The 22,724-nt window shown below is 29.1% G+C and overlaps 5 protein-coding genes across 9 annotated transcripts in view; 3 read left to right on the forward strand and 2 right to left on the reverse strand.

The window, feature by feature from the left end:
- The window catches only part of Nolo (ADAMTS-like no long nerve cord), a 188,916-nt gene extending 186,672 nt beyond the window's left edge, over window positions 1-2,244 (forward strand). For 3 of the 4 annotated variants that reach the window (XM_083082751.1, XM_083082753.1, XM_083082754.1), the window contains one exon: window positions 32-2,244. In XM_083082751.1, coding sequence (XP_082938877.1) covers window positions 32-132 — 101 coding nt within the window. In that variant the 3' untranslated portion in view covers window positions 133-2,244. The remainder of the gene's footprint in view (window positions 1-31) is intronic. The other variant, XM_083082752.1, reaches the window with a different exon arrangement.
- A 2,440-nt stretch (window positions 2,245-4,684) lies between these two features.
- On the reverse strand, window positions 4,685-7,487 carry LOC145961377 (hydroxylysine kinase). Its single transcript, XM_083081504.1, has 2 exons — window positions 7,069-7,487; window positions 4,685-6,497 (listed from the first exon to the last, which is right to left on the reverse strand). Exon 2 carries the CDS (start codon window positions 6,328-6,330, stop codon window positions 5,245-5,247), a length of 1,086 nt encoding a protein of 361 aa, XP_082937630.1. The 5' UTR covers window positions 6,331-6,497; window positions 7,069-7,487; the 3' UTR covers window positions 4,685-5,244.
- Window positions 7,488-7,651: 164 nt separating this feature from the next.
- Window positions 7,652-15,770, reverse strand: LOC145961376 (NBAS subunit of NRZ tethering complex). Its single transcript, XM_083081503.1, has 18 exons — window positions 15,577-15,770; window positions 15,230-15,464; window positions 14,684-15,099; window positions 14,199-14,582; window positions 13,844-14,054; window positions 13,442-13,662; window positions 13,029-13,358; window positions 12,708-12,913; window positions 12,337-12,633; window positions 11,920-12,259; window positions 11,412-11,824; window positions 10,902-11,201; window positions 10,490-10,778; window positions 10,019-10,336; window positions 9,502-9,916; window positions 8,469-9,385; window positions 8,265-8,393; window positions 7,652-8,194 (listed from the first exon to the last, which is right to left on the reverse strand). Exons 1-18 carry the CDS (start codon window positions 15,661-15,663, stop codon window positions 7,919-7,921), a joined length of 5,784 nt encoding a protein of 1,927 aa, XP_082937629.1. The 5' UTR covers window positions 15,664-15,770; the 3' UTR covers window positions 7,652-7,918.
- Window positions 15,771-16,572: 802 nt separating this feature from the next.
- On the forward strand, window positions 16,573-19,359 carry Alien (COP9 signalosome complex subunit 2 alien). Of its 2 annotated transcripts, none has more exons than XM_083082131.1 (9): window positions 16,573-16,768; window positions 17,077-17,271; window positions 17,362-17,487; window positions 17,661-17,828; window positions 17,919-18,093; window positions 18,293-18,431; window positions 18,513-18,729; window positions 18,885-19,025; window positions 19,109-19,359. In XM_083082131.1, exons 1-9 carry the CDS (start codon window positions 16,715-16,717, stop codon window positions 19,226-19,228), a joined length of 1,335 nt encoding a protein of 444 aa, XP_082938257.1. In that variant the 5' UTR covers window positions 16,573-16,714; the 3' UTR covers window positions 19,229-19,359. The 2 variants fall into 2 exon arrangements, with proteins under 2 accessions (XP_082938257.1, XP_082938258.1); XM_083082132.1 differs by lacking the exon at window positions 16,573-16,768 and adding an exon at window positions 16,931-16,979.
- Window positions 19,360-20,336: 977 nt separating this feature from the next.
- Window positions 20,337-22,724, forward strand: part of Fuctc (alpha-(1,3)-fucosyltransferase C) — a 146,690-nt gene continuing 144,302 nt past the window's right edge. Inside the window, exons 1-2 of the mRNA XM_083081175.1 lie at window positions 20,337-20,615; window positions 22,070-22,266. The gene's annotated coding sequence lies outside the window, so the exon portion shown is untranslated. The remainder of the gene's footprint in view (window positions 20,616-22,069; window positions 22,267-22,724) is intronic.

Genomic DNA, 22,724 nt, shown 5'->3' on the forward strand with positions numbered 1-22,724 from the left:
GATAACATTATTTCGTTCATAATATTCGCAGAAGATTGCAAGGACCATTCGCAATTGTGCAGCAGAGTGAAAATAATGAACATGTGCAAGGTGCCGCTATATAAGAAACAGTGTTGCGCATCATGTCGCTAAGAACCCGAGAAAAATTGATAGTAAGTGACTCATTGTGACAAAATGAGCGATAACGAAACAGTGCGCGTGAGACAGAGAATGCAAATCGTGATTAGTCGAACAATTACCTGACATATGTAAACGCACCCGGGATGCCTGTTAGTAAATTATGTAACGCACATGAAGGGAGCGCGCGTATTACTGTGGAATAATATTGCACAGTTATTATGATGTCTGATTTATATAGATAAAGAATATCCAAGAAAGAAGTTGACCAAAACTACTTCGCTGTAATAGTTTCCTCGTCGTATCGTCGCGAGAACTCATTCACCTCCTTGCCTCGAATGTTCCTCGTGTAACAAAGAAAAAAAAAACCCGCCAATCTTAACACAGTTTCTAACTAATTAAATCATAATTTTCTAACGTATATCACATAGTTTTGAGCGATTCTTTATAATTGTGCACGCTCACTTTGTCCTTGATAAAAAAAAAGAGACAGAAAAGAAAATGAAAATCTAGTATTCGTCCAAGAGAGATGAGAACATTATATTGTTATAGTTTGATGAGAAAATGAGGGTAGTAGAAACTTATTTGCTATGTACTGGAAAGAACGTTGCGATATACTATTGGAAACAATACGTTATTAAATGTTATCAATGTTGGTGCTTTAAATCGAACGGAAGATGGCTTTAAGCAAAATTATATTTAAATTGTAATAAAACACTAAGAATTTGAAAAAAGCACGCATTTATTTGTGTCGCAAAACATTAGAAAGATTCCTTCTTGTTGTTTATCTTTTACATATCTTCTCCATGATAAATATAATCGATTTTATTTATCTCTAAAGCGGAGAAAAATCATCCTTTAAGACTGAAACGTTTGTCTCTTTGCGTATCATTATTTTGGACATTAATGTAAACAGAATCTCGTTGTCCCAAAGAAAATCATTTTACATTCCACTATAAATCAAGGAATATATTTCCGCTCTTTATAAACACATATATCAATGTATTATCTCTCTTTATGTTTGTAGATTCCGTTAAATTATTGCGGATGTAAGATGTAAAAATGTTATTTAAAAATATAAGTTATAATTGAATTATTATGCGCCTATAAACGTCCCATCGGGCGATCTCTTAAGCCAATAGATCCTAAGAGCAATAAAAAATATATAAGTATTGTAATATAATATTTTGTTAATAACCTCTGGCGAAAATTCGTGAACATGACATTTCGTTATTGGTTAAAGAACTCGACTTTATCGTTATATATTTCTAATCACTTCAATCTAGACGTTGTTGTAATTATGAGTATTCATTTATCACGCATTTATTTGTAGAATTTATTGATAAAATTTATATCTCGATATTTTCAATAAAAGCAAAGTATGAATTAGATATCTATATACTAATATGATTTTTGATAAGATTGTGAACAGATTTTCGCTATCAACGAATTTGCCTCGACACAGCTAAGCAGTTTGCCAAAACGAGCTGACGTAAATAAAATAAAATAAATTAGAGTAAAATATATAAATTAAAATCAAGAGAAAAAGAGATAAAAGATATATTATGAGCTACACATATAAATTACCGAAATGCACGCATATGTGAATACGACTTTATATGTTAGTATATAAATGAAACTAAAATATACAGTGAAGAAGTTTGAGTACATTGGATGCAACAGAAGCTGAAATATTTCTCTTAACCATGCATTCCTCATATAATTGAGAGATAATACACGACTTTTAATACATCCTATTATACGATTATGGCTGGCAATATGTGTAAACTGCCATCAACTTGCCATGTATACCACTGTCATGTTTTAGTAAACAATTAAATAACATTTATCTTATGGCAATACAATTCCATTATTATTATTGATCGATATGATATATCACTCAAAAAGATAACTTATTTTCCAGTTAATTAATGTAATGTCACAACTCTTAAAAGGACAATGAAGTTCCAACATAAATTTTTGTATATATCACACTGTAGGTATGTAAAATGGCTCCACACTTAGTATTGTACCTAAGCATTACTGTTCATGATATTTATGTAAATATGTAACTGCCTAAATGCGAATAAAACAAGAGAATATATCACTGCACATAATACTATAGTTTTTCTTATAACTTATTTAGAGATTTCAATTTCAAATTTATAAATACACATATGTATATATTATAATCTTCTTATGAAATCATTCACATGATTAGAATTTAATACTCGATTGCTAGAATTGTATAGAATATTTTAAAAAAGTGGAGAATTTAATAAGCTCTTTTATTATTAAAAATGTGCACATATCTCTTTTTAAAATTCTATTCTATTATTGTTTTCAAATATCTTATATATTATTACATATATGATTAAAAATGTAGAGATTTATTGCTTTCATAATTGATTATTATTTTCAACAATATTAGTATATTTTGAATATTCAAGCATAAGTTTAGAACATATGTTAATATCAGTATAAATAAAAATATTATAATCGTCAAATTGTAATTTTTTTCAGGAAAATTGTTTACAATACAATAATTTTCTTTTCAAAATTTCTTTGGGCAAATGTATAAGCATTACTTCTTGAAAATTATATGTTTTTAAAATATAAAAACTGAAACTGCTTGAATATAATGATCATATATGTACATTACACTACTATAAATTTTAAAATAGAAGTTAAATATATTCTTTAAAATACAGTAACAAATCTTACAATACAGTAACAAATCTTTATTGCAAAAAAGTATCTTTATATTAAACATCTTAATAATGCTTGGAACTGTAAAATTTACTCACCAGATATTGCACGCACGTTTTCGCCATTAATATAATTGATGTGCAGAATACGACACATTTCTTTTATTCTCGGTAGTTTTCTCGTACTCTCGATAATACATTTTACTTGCAGGCATTTATTCTAGGAAACTAAGTCTCAATAATTTTATTAATACATTAGCACGCACACGGACACAACTACGGTCGCGCGGAGTTCACTTGATGAATCTGTCGCACCATCGATACGATATACATCATTTATGCATAATAAACGGTAGTTTTATACTTTTTTCCGTATTGCTGATATTTTTTCGACACTCTCGAGGCCTGCACATTTATATTTACAGGCAATATATGATTTCTGGGATATATTAAATATAATAATTGGAATTTTAGAAAATCGCGCAAAATTTATTTGACACAACTATTGTACATTCACACTATCAACTCGATAACTGTCTTTATGCACATGAGATATTAAACGCTCGATACTTTTTCGGCACTCCCGATATTATGCAATTATTTGCATACAGTATTTATTCGCAGTAATTCGCGACTAGGACATGATAAAAAATTTATCTTTGTGTAACAATAATATTATACTATATTATAATTGTCTATAGCCATCAGTGTTATTTAACTGACTCTGTTTTTTTTTATAATCGCGATACTCCTTCGCAATTAAATTTCCATTACACGACACTACAAATGATCAACACGCGCACAATAATTATACTGACTTCTTCATTTCCGATTCTAGAACTAATCTGAACTAGTCTGATTTCGAAATTTCAAATTTATGCATTCAAATTGAATATGTCTGTGAATATAGATTTATATAGATGGACGCACTCTCATATAAAAAAAAATTGTCATTTAGATATTATTTAGTAAGAAAAATATAATAGAGACAAAATAAACATTTTCCCCTAGTCAAGAAAAACTAAGAGAGACTCGAATAAAGCTTTTAATTCTTTATTATCTTTTTTATTATTTTATTACTAATGCTATTTTTGTGCTCGCAATGGCAGCGCATCTATATACATGTATGTCTATGACTAATAGAAGCCGCGATCTTCAGCAATGTTCAAATGGTTCAGATATCTCCGCGCGCGCATTTATGGCGTGTTGTACCGCGATCGTTTATAACGTTAATTTCCGTGTAATGCAAATTTAATCGCGATCGAGCATCATAAGTATCGAAAAAAAAACGAAAGACTCAACTGATCGTTGTGATTAATACTGTAATGATTATAATTATATTACGCGCGCGTAAGATATCACGATATTAACAATCACTTGTCTCATTACGTCTATTATGATTTTAAGTTATTAAGAATAAATATCGCTTTTGCAAGCAAGCAAGTATCGGGAGTGTTGAGAAAAGTGTCGGTCGAACGTCGTAATATGTTTTAAATACGAAATATCGCGTTGGTAGTGTGAACACATGACAGTTTCATCAAGTAAACTCCGCGCGACCATACCTCCGAGCATCATTAAAGTAAGTACTTTAATAAAATCAAATTACAGAGAATAAATGTTTCCTGCAAATAAATATATAATATCCAGAATCTATATTAAAAAAGTATCGATATTATTGCATTTTGCATAAATACAGTATGTATATCGTCGGTGATGGGAATTTGCGACAATTCTATAAAATAGCCATCGTTCAAAAAAGCATTGTTAAAAGAATTGATAAAATAATATGTATACAAGTTTTCAAGAAATTTAAAAAATTTATTGCTCTTGTTTTTTTAGAACAGTCATTTTTCGGAATTCAATTTTTACATCTGCAAATATATAAAATATACATTTAAAAAAATGAGAGAGTAGATTTTATAAATTCATCATTCTTTTTTTTTACTATAGTTAAGCAATAAGATATTAAATAACAAAACAAATCACATTATATTTTTGAGAGGCATATTATTTATAAATAAATTATAAAACAGAATTGAAAAAAGAATTTCAATTTAAAATATTAATTAAGGTAGTTTTACGTTGATATCGTGTCAAAAGATTATTTAATAAAGATATATTAAATGTTATGTTAAATATTAATATTGTAATATTAATATTGTAATATTAATATTGCAATATTAATGTTGTAATATTAGTAATATAAATTTAATATTATTGATCCTATTAAAATCTACATACTAATAATTATAACTTTATCTCTCAAATCATTCCCAATCATTCGTTATAGAAATGTTGTCTAAATGTCTAGAATTAAATGAATTAAAACATTTATACAAAAATGCAGCGAATAAGCGTTGCAATTTCTATTATATTACTCAATTCATCAAAAAGATCAGTATCACTTCCATATCCACGTTTAAGGAATGACCAATCCCCAGGCTTGCATCACGTCATTTTGACTCATAGGCCACAATCTCTTCAACAACGTCCATCCAGTTTTCTGTGTGCTTAGCAAATATTGATTTTCGGGCTCGTGTAAATGTGAGTAAGCGCCCATTATCAAACTCTGAGATATCCTGGCGCAAACACTGATCTTGAGAATTTTCTTTTCTATGTCAGTTAATTTTTTGATCTTCTCATAGCCTTCTACAACGTGTCTGCCCATTTCTACGCTAGAAGTTTGCAAGATCATGTAACAGAGAGTTATAGCCAACTCGAAAATGCGACAATTTCTATGACAGTCTCCGAAATCGATCACGGCGGCAATGTCCTCGCCATCGGGACTCATGATAATGTTTTGCTCGTTCAGGTCACCATGTATGATCCCTTGTTCCAGTCTGTCCATGATCGGCAGAACTTCTTTCTGGAAGGTGACGATCACGTCATGCACCAGTTGCTTATCCAGTGAACTCTTGATTGCGTATGTGAATTGTTGGATTCGAGGCAGTGAATTCAACATCCACAATGTTCTGTGCTTATCATAGGCGGGATGATTGAAACCTACGAGGATCTCATCAATCTTGGCGGCCAAGTTTCCGACCTTATACAATAGTTTATCAGTCATCTTCACGTTGCATAGAAGTTCACCGGGACGATAGATCATTAATCTCACAGCGTATTTCTCCATGGTGTTGTGGCTCTTTAGATTCTCGAGAGAAAAGTAGGCACCGCTAACGTTCTTGATTGGCAACGGACAGCAGATGTTATGCTGATTGAGAAAAATCAGTAATTCGTTCAGCGCCTCGAGCACGTCGGTCTTTCGGGAATCCAAGGAGTTGATCACCTTGAGGACATAGCCGGTCTTTTCCATGCTGGTAATATGTGGATTCGCATGCGTCTCGTCGCACAGCATGTGATAATTACGGTCATCATAAGCATCCAGTTCGCGCACGTTCGTCGCCCTCAAGTCATAGAGTTGCTTCAACAGGTCGATCGCCATCTTCTCGGTCACGGGCGGACGTATCCGTTGACCCGGTATGAGTAGGGTATCATTGTACTCCATGTTTCTGCGATGCACGCGGAACAAAAATAGCCGCGAGTTATTAAGGGGGAGAAGCCGGGTCGATGAGAAAGGAAGAAATGTATATATATATCCTCTACGAAGAGAACGTTGAGTGCAAAGTCTCGGCTACGATATCTTCTTTATTCTTCGGGCGATAAATCGTCAAACTGCACAGAAAAATAATGGTTGTAATATTTAATATATTGATGTGTAAATTAAGAATAAATTATATTATTTAATTGAATTAGAAAAACATCTCAGATACAGAACAGCAAATAAATTGCAATCTATTAATAAAGTTAGGTAGAGACTGATATTATTGCAAAATGACAATGTCATTATTAGTTGTTTTAACTTAATAGTTAGATTTTGTACGTAAACAATATTTAGATTATATTATTATATTTTATTTATATTTTTATTATCTCAAAGATTTAATTTTCATTAATAAGAGCTGGATAAAATAATTTAGATAATTATAATTCAAAGAATTAAGATAATTTATTTAAAGAAAGTTAATTAATTTAAAATTATAGATAAACTTATGTCATTATACTTTTAAACATTCAAATTAAAAAAACATCTCTTTGTAATTTTTCATTTAGAAAGCATTATTACTTGAAAATCTTATTATATCTCACACACACATACAGAGAGATAACGTATATTTCTCTTAAATAATAAAATAAAAAACAAACAGAAATATCCGCAAAATACGTATATAAATATATCTCTTACCCTTCAGACGTGTGTTGATACGGTCAAAGGAAACGACACACTAAGTTCTCAGACAGACCGAGCAGTTTACCAAGTTAAACCAGTGGAGCGTCGTATGTGGAGCGAGTGTAATCCACGCTCCAATCATCATTGACATTCAACACAAAGGAAGGGTACAAACGCACAATGATATTTACATTAGCAGTAATTGGCCGAGTAACACGACATGGTTCTATATCACAATGACTAAGATACAGTCTTATCAAGACTCTGATAAAATCAACGGAGATATGTGCAACGCACGTAGATTTATCTGATCTACTAACTTGAGAGACGTATTTGCTGAATTGAATGAATTATTTGAGTTGAGAAACACTGACCAGACTCACTAGCGTTCTTTCGTAAAGAGATTAATAAGATATCGATATGATCAGTAAGGATATTGAGATAAGGATATTGCAAGTTAGATAAGATTTATAAAATAATATCAAATTCACTTTTATATTCCTTACAACAAATTTATATGTACAAATAATTCCTTTTCATATTATATCATTTTTTTTCTCTCTGTAATCCTATATATACAAAAGAAACATAAGTCTTTTAAAATATACATAGTCAGAGAAAAGAGCTTTATTGCATATGGCAAAAGGAAAGTTTAAAAATTATTTTGTCTAATCTTTTATATATTCTCGATAAAATATATTAAATTTATAAGTAAAGCAATTTGAAATTCTATATATATGTTTTTTGTAAATATAATCTGTTTAAAACAAGATTATTTATAATACACAAATACCTTTAAGTGTAACTTTTCTTCTTATATCCAAAAAATGCATCACAGCTCTTTTTTTATACATTTGGAATAAATTCATTTCTTCATTAATAACTCAAAACAAGAGTCAAATGTACACAAGGCCGATGGTATTTTCTCCATTAATCTTATGATATTTAAAGCCTCCAGTATACATTTTCGTTCCCTCAATTCGTGTATAAGTATTTTTGCATTTTTCTCAATATCAGTTAAAGATTCATTTATAAAGACATGTTCGATTATCTGATTATATACAATGTGATCTGGGCTAAATAATACAGTTAAATCATTTAAGAAAAGTTTCTCCAGTATTAATGGTGGTAAAACAACAGCCTAAAAGAAATAAAATGAATCATTAATGTCAATTCAGAGGCTTAACTATTTACATATATAATAGGCTGACCTGTTGTTGTTGTTTAATGAGGTCTACCGCTTCTTTGTGCATAGATGCATCTTCGGAACATAATCTTATATAAAGACTTTGTACAAAACTAATGTGATCTCGTTCGACCTCCAAGAACTGCTTGAGAATCTGTATCACAAACATTAAATAAATAACACATTGGATTATACCTGTAAAAGAAAAAATAATTGCATTGGAATATACCTCCTTAGATACTAATAATCCAATGAGTTCTTTATACTCTTGTAATATCCTTTTTTCAAAATTAATGGTATCTACTTTTGTAATCAATGTAATTATAATTTTCATCATTTTTAAAATCGGATGATCATCCAATGTAATATGTTCTGGCATACTAAATCGCGGCCATTGCAATACAATTTCTTTTAATTCCTGATATTGCTCTAAATTGTTAATTTGATTAAACAGTTTTTGAAATAATCTAAATCGATCTTCCTCTGTTACACATTTAGTAATGGCGTGATCAATTGGAGTAACAGTTTCTTCTTGCGATCTAATTTTATCCTGTTCATCAATAGTTGCTTCTGTGCTATCATCAGAAAAATCACCCCAATCATCTGTCCATTCTTCAATATCAATTTTATTATCTGAAATAGTAGGTTTTAAATTTTCACTTTCAGAATTAGGATTATTAACATCGATTTGTTTTACAGATTCTTGTTCTTCATTTTTGAGTTTTGCTGTTTTTTGCACAGTTTCTTCAGAATATATACAAGTGCTGTCTTGTTTCGTTTCTAATGTAGTTATATCTTTTACTTTTGTTTGCTCCATGTTAGTATTTTGTGCTCCACTGGTTAAACTTTGCCAATATCGTAATACTTTAACAATATCGCATTCTTCAGAATTTTGTGCCACAACTATCATATTTCTGATTAGATCTAGTGGTTTATATAAATATAATTTCTCATAATTAGTATACAATTTCTTATACAATTCTAATGAATAATAATAAAGGGCTGTTTGTATATACAATTCAGTTTGTGGTAAATTTATAAAGACTTCTTGAGCATCCAAAATGTGATCTCTATTTAAATTTAATAAATACATCATGCCAAGTAACCAATCATCTGCTATAGTATGTTTTGCACATTCTAAAAGCACTGAAATTAATAAAATAATCTCTTATATAACTCTTTTGCTATAGATAAACAATTAGTGTTTACAATTTAAAGTTTCTATTATATAATATATATTTTTATAACAATGTGATACTTACAATGATTAATGTCGCTTACTTCTAATCCATAACAAGAAGATTCACTCAACATGGTTATTCTCAAAAGCGCCCGACAACATTTCAATTTTGTATTTTGTATGTCTACCATAGAATATTTATTATATCTTGTTTCAATAATACTTGTCTTACACATTTCATGCAAAGACTCATAAAAACATGGGAAAGTTTGGAGATTGGCATTTTCCGTGTTTTGTTCACCCTCAATTTCATATTGCAGATTATTTTCTAAATTATTTCTAAAGTTAAAGTTCAGTCTAGATTTCCAAAAATTGGTATCACTTATATTTTTTAACAGGCCAAATGTAGAGTTTTTCACAATATTAGCAGAACTTTTTACAATTTCTGTTGAAGTTTCCAACACTTTTGGAACAAACTCTTTCACTTCTACTTGTGGCTAAAAATGATAATAAATAAATAATTGTAAATTATAATAATGTTATGTTATCTTGAATTATAAAAAAAATATTTGGCATTGTATTAAACAAAAATTTTTTACCGTTGTCATAGCATCTGTAAAATCATCTTCGCTGTCATCACTTTCTTCATCTTTAGAACCTTCAAATTCGGCAGATGGCATCCACAATTCCAAATTTTTATGTAGCATTTGTATTTCAATCAAATGCACGTGTTCTAAAGCATTACCCAATATATCGCCAGGACCATTATTTATCGCAAACCACAAACACTTTTGTTTAATCTTTAAATCTTGATAATTATTGCAACATCCCAAATTTAAACAAATTTTCCAAATAGGAAGATAATTCTGTTGCGTTAATTGTGTACATATTGTAGCACAAGTATTATAATCTTCAATCTATAGAGCAAAAAATGATGATATATTATCAATTTTTGTTTCCACCTTCAAAAATACTGATTGGAAATTTAATATATATATATATATATATATATATATATATATATACACGCACGTATATGTGTGTTTGTAGAAAAGATGAATATATCTTACCTCAAATGCTTTTTTGGCTATTAGTTCTAAAACCTTTCCTTCACGAAGTTTATTGTTATTCCCTTCAATTCGTAAATAGGTTGCTAATGTTAATAATCTCTGTCGACTTTTATAAGCATCCCTTTGATTATTTAAACAATGTTCAATCAAACTTAACTTATCTACTGTTAATCTAATTTGAAGAGGTAATATATCAACATTGAATTCATTTAAAATTTGAAGAGATTTAATTAGATTGTATTCTTCTTTAATTTTTATATTATCATCTTTAATAAGACGGAGGCAAGTTCTGTAACAATTATTTATACATATACACATAATATTTAAAAATAAATTATATAATTCTATACATGTGTATGTGAATACTTGCTCACATACACGTACATTACTAGTACATTAGTGAGATACTTACTTAGCCAATTCCATATTTGGATCAGTAAGTGTTCTTGAACTGTTAAAATATTCTTTGGTTGCTTCCAATATAAGATCAATTGCTTTCTCATAGGATACTTTTAGCATAGATTTCTCATCTTTCTTGGTTTCTATTAAGGTGGCACAATTTTGAATGGTAGATTTGATTCTTGAAATTAAGCGGGCAGAAACACATATTTCAAAACAAGTTTCGATAGCAATACAGGAAAAGATTGATCCATGTATGTCCAACATATCGCTTAATAATTGCGCCCATTCATTTTCATCTGAACGTGGCAAACTGAAATAATAAATATATTATCTAATTGCTATAATTATCATAAAGATATTTTTAAAAAATTATGTTTTCTAGGAGAATAGTTATGCACGAACCGGCAAGCGCAGATGTTTGCACATACATCATTCGAAATTTATATAATCTAGCTTAGATTTTTCTAAAAAAGAAAAAAAAAACTAATCTTTATTTTATGTGTTTTTATGCTTTACATACCTTTTACTAAAATTTTTTGCCATTTCATTTAACAATGATCTTGCGATGTCGGGATTATTTTTATTTTCTTGTATGAACTTTAACGTTGTTTTTACACCATATTTGCTTAGACATCTAATGCAATCAAGTTCTTCTTCGAGTTCTTCTAATAAATTATGCGTTGCTTTTGTCCTTTTAGCATTATGATCTTTTGATATCGAATCTAAGATATTTTTAGCTTTTTCATACATATCAAGATCGTCACAACTATATATACAATCTAAAGCTAAAGTAGTGACATCATCTATCATTTCCATTATCTCAGTATCCTGTGTCTGTTTTAAATATTCGAAAAACTTAACTGGTAATGTCAAATCATCTTTGCTTAAGCAAATTAGATAGTCACTCAGTAAATGTTTTTCAAGATTTTTATCCTACAATTTAAAATATCGTTTATATATGTGTCTGTATACATATAGAATACACATACACACATATATAATTATTCATAAAATATGATTATACATACATATAAATATTGATGTCTTCGTTTAATGAAAGGCAACAAAAATTTCTTTATATTTTCCACAAAGTTAATTTCTGTTGATGTACTCATTAAGAGTTTTATTCTCTCAATGTTACTTAATTTCTCCAATTTGTCTAATGACATATCCTCTAAATAGACATTATATACAAGATCGTTTAAAGTTTCTAAATCTATTAATAAATCTTCCACACCATTAATCTTATGAGATTTTGCAATTTTAATTAATTGCAAAGCATTATCTATTAAAGCACTATTTTTCTCAATTTCATAAGCACGTGTCTTATACCATTTTTGTAATAAGTCTGGTGTAAGTTGTGTATTTCTAAAAACAAAGCAAAGACACAATTAAATAATATAATCATTATAGAAAATGCAGATATTATATAACAAAGTCTTTACCTATATATTAATAATGATGGATCTAATTCATACAATATTTCTGATCCATCATCTGAATTCTCATTTATTATTTCATTAAATTCATATTTTTCCGACCAATCTTTTTGTCGTAGTTCACGTTGATCTAACAAAAATAATTGACCTTCTGAGTCGCATTCTGGTAGAAGTTTTTGATAGTCTACTGTATTTAGAGTTTCTGGGAAAAAGCTAATAATTGCCAGCCAATGAGGCAACAAACTTTCTCCATAATAGGTAAACATAATTTCGACACTTCGGAAATCGCAGTCTTTGGCAAATCTATATTAAAAAAATATTTAAATAAAACTGTATATTTCATAAATCAATGAGAAAGTATGTGAATATATTTATACCTAATTGCATTTTCAACAGGTGATAACCTTCGAAATTCCTCATAAAATTCCTTCTTATATTTCAGTGGCGATTCCAATATAATTTCATATATGAGCAATTTATCTAAATGACTTAAAAGCTTCCTTCGATATCTAATTAAGTCTTTCTGGACCTCAGATAAATTTTTTATGTCTATTTTTTTAAGCATTTCATTGACCTTTTGCACCTATAAATTTTTCTCAAATATAAAAAAATTCCCATAAAAAATTTTATCAATTTATATAAATTTTCTTTTTGAAATTGCTTTGCATATTTTGTAAAATGTATTATTTTTTTCTCACCTCTTTTAAACTTACAGTGCTTTCATCTAGTGCTTGCCAATCGTCTTCTATATCAGAAGTTATGATTTTATCATTGTCACAAATATCAATAGCTATTAAAGTTTCTAAATTTGTAGTTTTCAATCCGAAATTTAATAGTTCTCTTGCAGCTTCCATAGTATCGGGAACACGTACCACGCATTCATTTAAAACCCAAGATCTTTTACTTATTTTACTTAAATGTTCTGTAATGGCATTCAAGGATAATTCCGATTTTCTCCATTGTGTTTGATATACAAGATCTGTGTCTAAATTGTATATATTTGCTAAAGTTAAAGCTTCTTCATATTCCTAAAATATATAGAATCTCTTAGTTATATTTAAATATAGACATCTGCATTAAATAATTGAATTTAATCAGATTATTTACACACCTCAATATCTATCTTTCTAGAATAAAGCTCTTCTGGGGTCGTGCTTTTTACGCCCAAAATTCGATAAGTTTGATGTAATACTTTCAACTTCTTCCTTTTCGGTTGAAATCTTTCAATATCAGTTATTGAATACAATGTGCTTTGTAGCAAATTCGTAGTATAATTTAATATAGTAACAGGCTCCAATTCATCATCATCTTTTTCACTTTCTGACGATGCGTCTACATTGTAAAATAAAACAAATCTATTTTTATTTTCTATATTCACATAATTTTTGCATTTTTCTTAATATAAGAATATTTAATGTAGATTAGCTAATAAATTATATCATTTATGAAAAAAAGCAGAGAATAATATTATTGCATAAAGAGAGAGAAGAATAAATATATAATGTAAACAAACCTAATAAATGGCCATCATTAAGTTCTCTATTTCGTTTTTTACTTGTAATAAAGGTTTCACAATCTAAACATAAAAATCCTTTTTCTGAACCAAGCTCGCATACTTGTGGTTGTCCTGCTAAGAACTCTGGACTAATACCTAATAATAAATTTTTTAAGTTCCAGGTGGAGCAAACTGAAGTAGATCCCGAATATCGAGCTATTATGATAGCCTTAGAAAAGAATATGTATTTTTTAAAAATATATATTTATATAGAATATACTGTTATTTTGATAAAACTTAATGTTATATTCTTTACAAAATATTTATAATATATATCATATATAGTTTATCATATAGAAATAAAATATATTACCTGATCAGACCACCAGCCAATATCTATTGGATGAAATTCTGTAAAACCTGGTGGAAATTTTTTAGATTTTGTAAGTCCCAAAGGATTAGGTATATTATATTCTGGCTGTTCAGACAATTTCCACTTTTTCTGCAATATTAAATTTGGCAAACCCCAGAGTGAAACTGAACCATCTGTATGCAAGCATACTAGAAATTCGCCTTTTGGTGAGATTTTTATTGTAAATATATATGATTCTGGTTGAAAGCTAAAGATGGGAATTATATTCCATATAGAAAAACGTGAACTGTTGCTCTTAGAATTTTCAAATGTAAATGATAATTTACAGTATGGATAATCATTCAAAAGTCGCCATGAAGTCAATCCAGATTCAGATGCAGTAGACTAAAAGAATGTATAAATACATTTTTTTCTTGCTTTCTCTCTCTGTAAAGTTGTATATAATCATGCATATATGTATAAGTAATATTTATAGATATATTTACCATTAATTTTTGTGTTATCATATTCCCAGCAACATAAAACAAGTTGTGCTTTTCATCATAGGCAACTGCATTAATACCATTTTTGTAAAAATTGCCAAACGAGAAGTCATAAATTGCACTGAAGCCATTTGTAGAAATGTGATAGGATCGGAGAAGCCCACTATATGAAATTAAAATAAATTCATAAGCCCATTTCTCATTCTTTATCCGTGGTTTAAGAAATAGCATAGATGCTATCGCATCACCAGCTTCAAGAATCTGAGGGTTTTGTGACATTGTTTTTGGACTTATATTAAAAATGATATTTCCCAATGCATTGTAAAAGGACGTATAACCATTACTTGATGCTAATACTAAAATCATTCCATCGGGACTCCATGCAATTTTACGCCATTGAGGAAAAGCATCCTTTGGAGCTAGAAAATATAAATCATTTTATACACACATAAGAGAAGCGACTAAAACAATAATATAGCTTCTAAGAGAAAAAAAAATCATATATTAGGTAGAGAACATGATAAATTTATCGATAATATTATTATTTACCAGATGCCTTGCCTACTACAGAAGAATATTCATCTTTTGCTTTTCGTATCTCAATAACATTCTCCTGTAAAATAGCAAGTACACGACCATGATCTCCAACAGCAAATTTCCATGGTAATGTGAGACTGACTTGCAGCGAGATGCTTTCAGGCAAGGAATACCTATTGTTAAGGTACCTGAGAGCATTTTTTATTGTGCCAGTAGCTGGAAGAATAGCTGCATCGCTCTTCCATTTCTAAAAAAATATAAAATATTTTAAATATATATTTTTATTATATATTTATATAATATATTTTTGGATGTGTATGGTATGGTATGGTATCTGCACATATTAAACTTCCACTCACTATTAATTCTGGCTCTTGTTTACGAACAAAATACTCTAATAATTCGTACAGTATAGGTTCGTTTGATGTTTCATTCGAATTGCTCATCTTGTTACTGCAAACATAATCTATATGTTTAAAAATACACAATAAATTCACACACTGAACGACTCAGTGGCTCTACATCTACATAAAGTCTGTTCGTTTTCCTTGCACTTTCTACACTCAGGTTCTTCATTTCTTTCCCCTCCAACGTCCGAATATATATACCCCTTATTTCAAGTGCAGAAATTTTCGAAGATTGCAAGCAAAATGACAAGTCTACATATGTGCAAATATATAATCATACGTAAAAAAGCACATGTGAAAAGGTGAAAATAAATAGTAAGTAGCATATCCACGATACAATTCACATAATTTGATAAATATATGAATCTATCGGTAGATACATAATCGGAAAGTGATGGAATCGAAAAAGTTTTACAAGTGTTTGTAATAAAAAAGTTTTATAATTGATTAAATACGATCCAAATCTTTCATAAAAAATATTAATAAAATTTATTGCATACAAAAAGATAGAGTGAATAAAAAAATATATAAAAATTCGTCTTTGCTTCGTAGAACAAATATGCATTAATTAAGACTTGTAATTTTTCTGCAATATTCAAGAAATACATCTTTTATTTATATGATTAATTACATGATTCTATATTCGTAAAAATCGAAATGATTCTATCGAAAAGGTTTTGTAGATTTTTTTAAATTTTGTGAGGTGTGCGCCTGCGGTTGCGCATGCGCGTAAGTCAGCTTTGTCCGTCAAAGGCGCAGAACAGAATTAAGCCGGGCCTACAATAGGTAATTTAAGCCTTAAGCCTTAAAAGATTGACCAATCACAGTCAAGTATGAAAAGAATACTCGACTGTGATTGGTCAATTTCTTAAGGCTTAGGGCTTAAATTACCTATTGTAGATCGGGACTTACGCGCTTCTGTGTCGCATCTATGTCGTATAAATTATGCTGTGATCTGTGGTGCAGTGTCAATGGCGTCTATGCATAAGCGAATTTCAAAATACAATTTGGACTGGTTATAACCGTCGCTATCAACAAGGTAGTGTGAAAATTGTGTGCCTGACATTTGTGACTGATAAAGGCCCGCGAAATGTCAGACGGTGAGGACGATTTCATGTGTGAGGAAGAGGAGGATTATGGCTTGGTAAGTTTTCCTTCGAGGATCATGCGAGTTTGATGATGATTTTTCCGGCTCGCGGTGAGGTTAGGATTCCTGGAGCAGTATCGTGTATGTAGTATTTAAAAATAGTTTAGGAGATGTGCCACGCAAAAAGTCTTCTATGATAAATTTCATTCGTTGTAGAAAATCTTCGATTGTGTCCTGTACAAATATATTCGATCGTTCGTTTATTTAGGTTATGTTTTGCGCGTTTTCTTTAGTATCTTACCAGTATATTATTGTTCGAATATTATAATTTTAACCGCTTCTCAATCATAACATTTTTATTTCAGGAATATTCCGAAGATTCTAATTCGGAACCAGATGTAGATTTAGAAAATCAATATTATAATAGTAAAGCTCTCAAAGAAGATGATCCAAAAGCCGCTCTACAAAGTTTTCAGAAAGTGTTGGATCTGGAAGGTGGGGAAAAGGGAGAATGGGGCTTTAAAGCTTTAAAACAGATGATCAAAATTAATTTTAAACTGGTACATGTCAAAAATACATTAATAATATTGAACATCATATTCGTTTAACTTTATTATATACTATGAATTAAGAGAATATTTTCTCTCTAGTCCAATTACAAGGAGATGATGGCAAGGTATAAACAATTATTAACTTATATTAAAAGTGCAGTTACTAGAAATCACTCGGAAAAATCAATAAATTCTATATTGGACTATATTAGTACATCAAAGAATGTAAGTATGTGCAGTAGATAAGCATGAGATACATATTTTGTATTTTTATATACTTTGCTCTATCATGTTTGAGAGATTTTATTAAATTGAATTTTTGCTTGAATTTTTCATTCTTTATATATTACTTTTTTATACAAATTTTTTTTTATTCTAATGATGGGTATTTTTTTAAGATGGAATTATTGCAAGATTTCTATGAGACTACATTAGATGCATTGAAAGATGCAAAGAATGATAGGTTATGGTTTAAAACAAATACAAAATTGGGAAAACTTTATTATGACCGTTCAGATTTCAATAAATTGGCAAAAATACTAAAACAACTTCATCAAAGTTGTCAGGTATGTATGTATGTTTATATATAAATAACAATATATTATTATACACACATATATTTATGTATGTATTTAACACAAACATATATTTTTTAGACTGATGATGGAGAAGATGACTTGAAGAAAGGAACTCAATTATTGGAAATTTATGCCTTAGAAATACAAATGTATACAGCTCAAAAAAATAATAAGAAATTGAAAACACTCTATGAACAAAGTCTTCATATTAAAAGTGCTATACCACATCCATTAATTATGGGTGTAATCAGAGGTAAAAATATGAAAATTTTGTTAGAAATAACAAGATTTATATCTCTTTACATTTGTTATTGCATTATTATAATATTTATACCTCTTCACTATTGTTATTGCATTTTTATAATGTATATATATATATATATATATATATATATATATATATATACTAGTCAGAAAAGAAAAATCACAAAATGCTTGTATCTTTTTTTCAGAATGTGGCGGTAAAATGCATTTAAGAGAAGGTGAATTTGAAAGAGCTCATACTGATTTCTTCGAAGCCTTTAAAAATTATGATGAATCTGGATCACCAAGACGTACAACATGTTTAAAGTACTTAGTTTTGGCCAATATGTGAGTATAATTATCCATTGTTTACTGTTATAATTATCTATATTATATTAATGTATTTAATATATATAATGCGTATTATAGGTTAATGAAGTCTGGTATTAATCCATTTGACTCACAAGAGGCAAAACCATATAAGAATGATCCTGAAATTTTAGCAATGACAAATTTAGTTGTCAGTTATCAGAATAACGATATCAATCAGTTTGAATTAATTCTAAAACAAAATAGGAATAACATTATGGATGATCCCTTTATTAGAGAACATATTGAGGATTTATTAAGAAACATACGTACACAGGTATATTTTCCATAATTTTAGTTTGCATTAAATGTAGTATCAACAATACAGTTTACAATATTTTATAATTAGATGTTAAAATGTTTAATCTATCTGTGTATATCATATTTATATTACATATTTTGATATTTTATTATTGCACATGGCTATTTTAGGTCTTAATTAAATTGATAAGACCATATACTAGAATTTATATTCCTTTCATAAGTAAAGAATTAAATATTGACGTTTCTGAAGTGGAAAGTCTTTTGGTATCTTGCATATTGGACAATACTATTCACGGTCGTATAGATCAGGTAATATTTTATTATAATCTTTTTAAAATTACATTTGCGCGCGTTGAATCATAATATTAGAATATGTGCAACATTTCTTGCAGGTAAACCAAGTTCTCGAATTGGACAAAAAATCAGTATGCGCTGCACGTTACAATGCCCTCGATAAATGGGCAGGTCAGTTGCAATCCTTGCATACAGCTATTGTGAACAAAATGTCATAAACGGCATAATAAGTGCGTGATCCTGCAATAAAAACGAACTAATTTCATTTTGTATAGTATATCATAAAGTTCTATACAAATATATGAAGAAATAAGATCTATTGTGATATATAATAAATTTAGCATTTTAACACGGGCCATTCTTATTCCCGTTGAATAAACTCTATCCTAAATCCAAAATAAATAAATATAACAGCAGCTTATATTAAAAGATAAAAAGATCAAGTTAATGTATAACTATTTTGTATTATTTGAGCTGTGTAAGGAAGTAGAAGAGTAAGCGAAATAAAGTAGAATAATTATTTTGTTAGAGATATAACATATATAAAAAGAAAAATACATAAAAAATATAAAAGATATAAAAATATATAAATTATATGAAAGAAAAATATATAAAAAGGTATAAAAAAATATTTGATATAATTTCATATAAAAAAATATATGAAAAAAATGAAAAAGAAAAATATATAAAAGAATATATAAAAAAATATGTTTGAATTTAAGTCGTTCATAAATTTTTACATAAATAATCAATGCTTTCAGCAAGTTGATATTATGTAATAACACAAAGAAAGAGTTTTATTTTCTTTAAATTCTAATTGTTTAATTATTATTTTAAACAAAGTATTTACAATATTTTCCAGAATCCAATAAGAATTTAATTATTTAATGCTAATTTTAATTATTTTAAATATTTTTTAAAATTTTGGATGTAATAAAAGCAAAGACCAATCAAGTTAAATCTCTTTCTTTGTATTTACTATTAATCAAATACTAAGCTTTTTTATACATTTAATCAGATATATAGTTAAAAAAATGTTATTCAGATAATTATCTTGTTAAAATTATATGATGTGTTAAAACTTGTGCCATGAAAAGAATTGAAAATTTCAAGAATAAAATTAATTTATATCACTAGATACTATTATATGTTACATCAATGTATTGAAAAGAAAAAAGTAGATTAAAATCAATTCTGTTCAAGGCTAAAATTTAAAAGTCTTATAGGACAATATATATAATAATAAATGTGTTAAAGAAATAACCAAGTGATAACGAGAATAGTGACAACGATATGTTTCTTAGTTTAAACTATATTGTAGCTATAATTATATGTAAAATTTAGTTAATATCGATATAATTATTAGAATCTTTGACATAAGAATCATCGTGAGCGATTACGAAAAGTCGATCCTGATTTTGGCGAACAAGATACAATTCAATTCATTTGGGACGATTGACGGCCGAGAATGAAAACGTTCCAGTATCTTGAGTGAAAAGGATATCGTGTACAGAGAAGAAGATAGAATACACATACGAGATCTGTTATTCTACGTCTCCCTCATGCTTCGTCTGCTACACTGCCGCTCGTTACCACTTCTCGCACGTACGTACGTTTAAGTAAATCTCGAGGGAAACTAACAAACCTTAGCCCAGACGCGTGATGTATATGTGTATCCTTTGCAGAATAATTCCATGTTTGTGATTATCAGACTCGATTGCGGAACATTCTGTGCAGTTGTAATGATAATAATATATAAATGAGAGAATTTTGAATTAAAGTAAAAGAGAGATCAAATTAAGAATCAAATTTTAAAAAAATCAAAAGGTCAAAAAAGTTTGGGACCTTTGTTTTTGATTTTTTTCCACGCGATATTTCTTAAATATATATTTATCTTCTGGTATATATTTTTAGTAATAAATCCTTTCTCTTTTCTTTTTTTATTATATTCCATGATATCTATATTAATAAGGATATAAAGAAGGATCAATTTTATTATTATTCTTTGAGAAGTATAATAGACTTTATTATACTCTAAGAGTTTGATATGCACAAACATACACTTAATAATATATGTTATTATTTTTTAATTTATTATTTTTTAAATCAGTGTAGTTAATTTGATTCTTGAAAATTGAACATTCCTGTTAAGATATCCGATAGATTTTACAAATTATATATTCAAATAATAGGAATTGCATTAGCAATTTATATTATTCGATTTATGCGAGTGTGTTGGAAATGGCAATTCTAATAATTTTTATTCAACCTAATAACGTAATAATTCATATATTGCCAATTCCATATCGGGCTTCATCTCGATTACGTTACGCATATCGCATTGCTTTATTTTGGAATTGATGCATTTATCATGTTCGAAACAATTACTTTGGCATAATGATCCATGTGTTATTTAAAAAAGCAGATTGGCAATTTAACAAGAAAAATCAAGGTAAAATAAGTAAGACAAAAAAATAAAGAGAAATAATTTTATGAAATTAATTTTAAAATTAAAACTAATTTTTATTCAATAGATTTTTTTTCATATGCTGCTTCCAACATTGCATCTGTTGAATACATCTCAAGAGATTAGTGAAAAACAACAATGATATTATTATAAGTATTTATGCAAATAAATTCTAAAATCACATAACAAGCATTTGTAGACACTTGTTGGTATCATCTTGAGATTTATTCGCTCAATATAAACGCACACATTTAACAACTTTTTCTCGCAAATTCACGCAATAATAAAAGAAGGAAAGAAATTATTTTAAAATTTCTACACGTTTACATATAAAGAATGACCATTTTATCCAATTGTAGCATAATTTATCGGCAACACGCTAAACATTAAAAACAACGAGAGAATAAAATGATATTTCTCGTCACATTTTTAATTACAAATTTCAAAATAAACCACGTACAATGCGTGTGTATGCAGAAGGAAATTAAAGCGGGAAAAAGTTGAGAAATGAAGGCAATCTGTGCGCTATTGTCCCGCGCGTCCGCTTTGATCGCCACACAAAACAGCACACGAATTAATTCCATTTTTGCAGAATTAGATCGCGACGTACACAATACATACATCTAAAGGCGATGTCGTACACAGAGGCTCGGTATGAATATCGCAGGAGAAAGCGGGCGGTTTTGCGCATCGTACGAAGGAACATTAGGACCACCAGTGTTTCTTGCACGCACCATGTGATGCTTAAACGACGGTACACCGTTTGCTCGCAGCAGTTCCACCATCCCTGTAAGTATTTTTCCAACACCCTTGTATATATACTCTGTACTTATTTTGGCGCGCGCGCGCCCGCGCAAATTGTTAATTACTGGCCATTAGGCTATTAGAGGCACGTTCGATTTAATTAGCTTGAGACTAATTTTATTGCTCTCTCTCGTTAGCATGCTGCGGTTGTATGTATGTACGAGGTCACCCCTTTTTCGCTGCGGTCCGACCACGTACGTGCATATTACGCACGTGACGCGTCGAAACGCCCCATACACTCGCTAATTTATATTACTGCGAAATATTAAATGCCGTTATATTATCCTTATATTATTATTATTATTAGAATCTTTTTATATTAAATTGTCTATGCTTGCAGAGAATTTCCGGAATCGCAATTTCCTCCATCGTATATCGTTGAGCTAATGTTGAGACATTATTTTCTTATTAACTTGATAAAAAATCAATTTCTTAGTTTCGAA

The sequence above is a fragment of the Camponotus vicinus genome, unplaced genomic scaffold, assembly GCF_025532165.1.
Source record: "Camponotus vicinus isolate PSW18456_S1 unplaced genomic scaffold, iyCamVici1.0 SCAF_11, whole genome shotgun sequence".
Lineage (NCBI taxonomy): Eukaryota > Metazoa > Arthropoda > Insecta > Hymenoptera > Formicidae > Camponotus > Camponotus vicinus.

What these genes read in the sequence shown, in the direction of transcription:
- LOC145961377 (XM_083081504.1), bottom strand. Translation starts at nt 6,330, where the DNA reads ATGGAGTACAATGATACCCTACTCATACCGGGTCAACGGATACGTCCG.
- LOC145961376 (XM_083081503.1), bottom strand. Translation starts at nt 15,663, where the DNA reads ATGAGCAATTCGAATGAAACATCAAACGAACCTATACTGTACGAATTA. An exon ending in TAGCCAAAAAAGCATTTGAG is followed by an intron (nt 10,337 to 10,489) that starts GTAAGATATATT and finishes TTTGCTCTATAG; the next exon opens with ATTGAAGATTATAATACTTG. An exon ending in GATTATTAGTATCTAAGGAG is followed by an intron (nt 8,394 to 8,468) that starts GTATATTCCAAT and finishes TTTGTGATACAG; the next exon opens with ATTCTCAAGCAGTTCTTGGA.
- Alien (XM_083082131.1), top strand. Translation starts at nt 16,715, where the DNA reads ATGTCAGACGGTGAGGACGATTTCATGTGTGAGGAAGAGGAGGATTAT. An exon ending in AAGAGGAGGATTATGGCTTG is followed by an intron (nt 16,769 to 17,076) that starts GTAAGTTTTCCT and finishes TTTTTATTTCAG; the next exon opens with GAATATTCCGAAGATTCTAA. An exon ending in TTCACGGTCGTATAGATCAG is followed by an intron (nt 19,026 to 19,108) that starts GTAATATTTTAT and finishes CATTTCTTGCAG; the next exon opens with GTAAACCAAGTTCTCGAATT.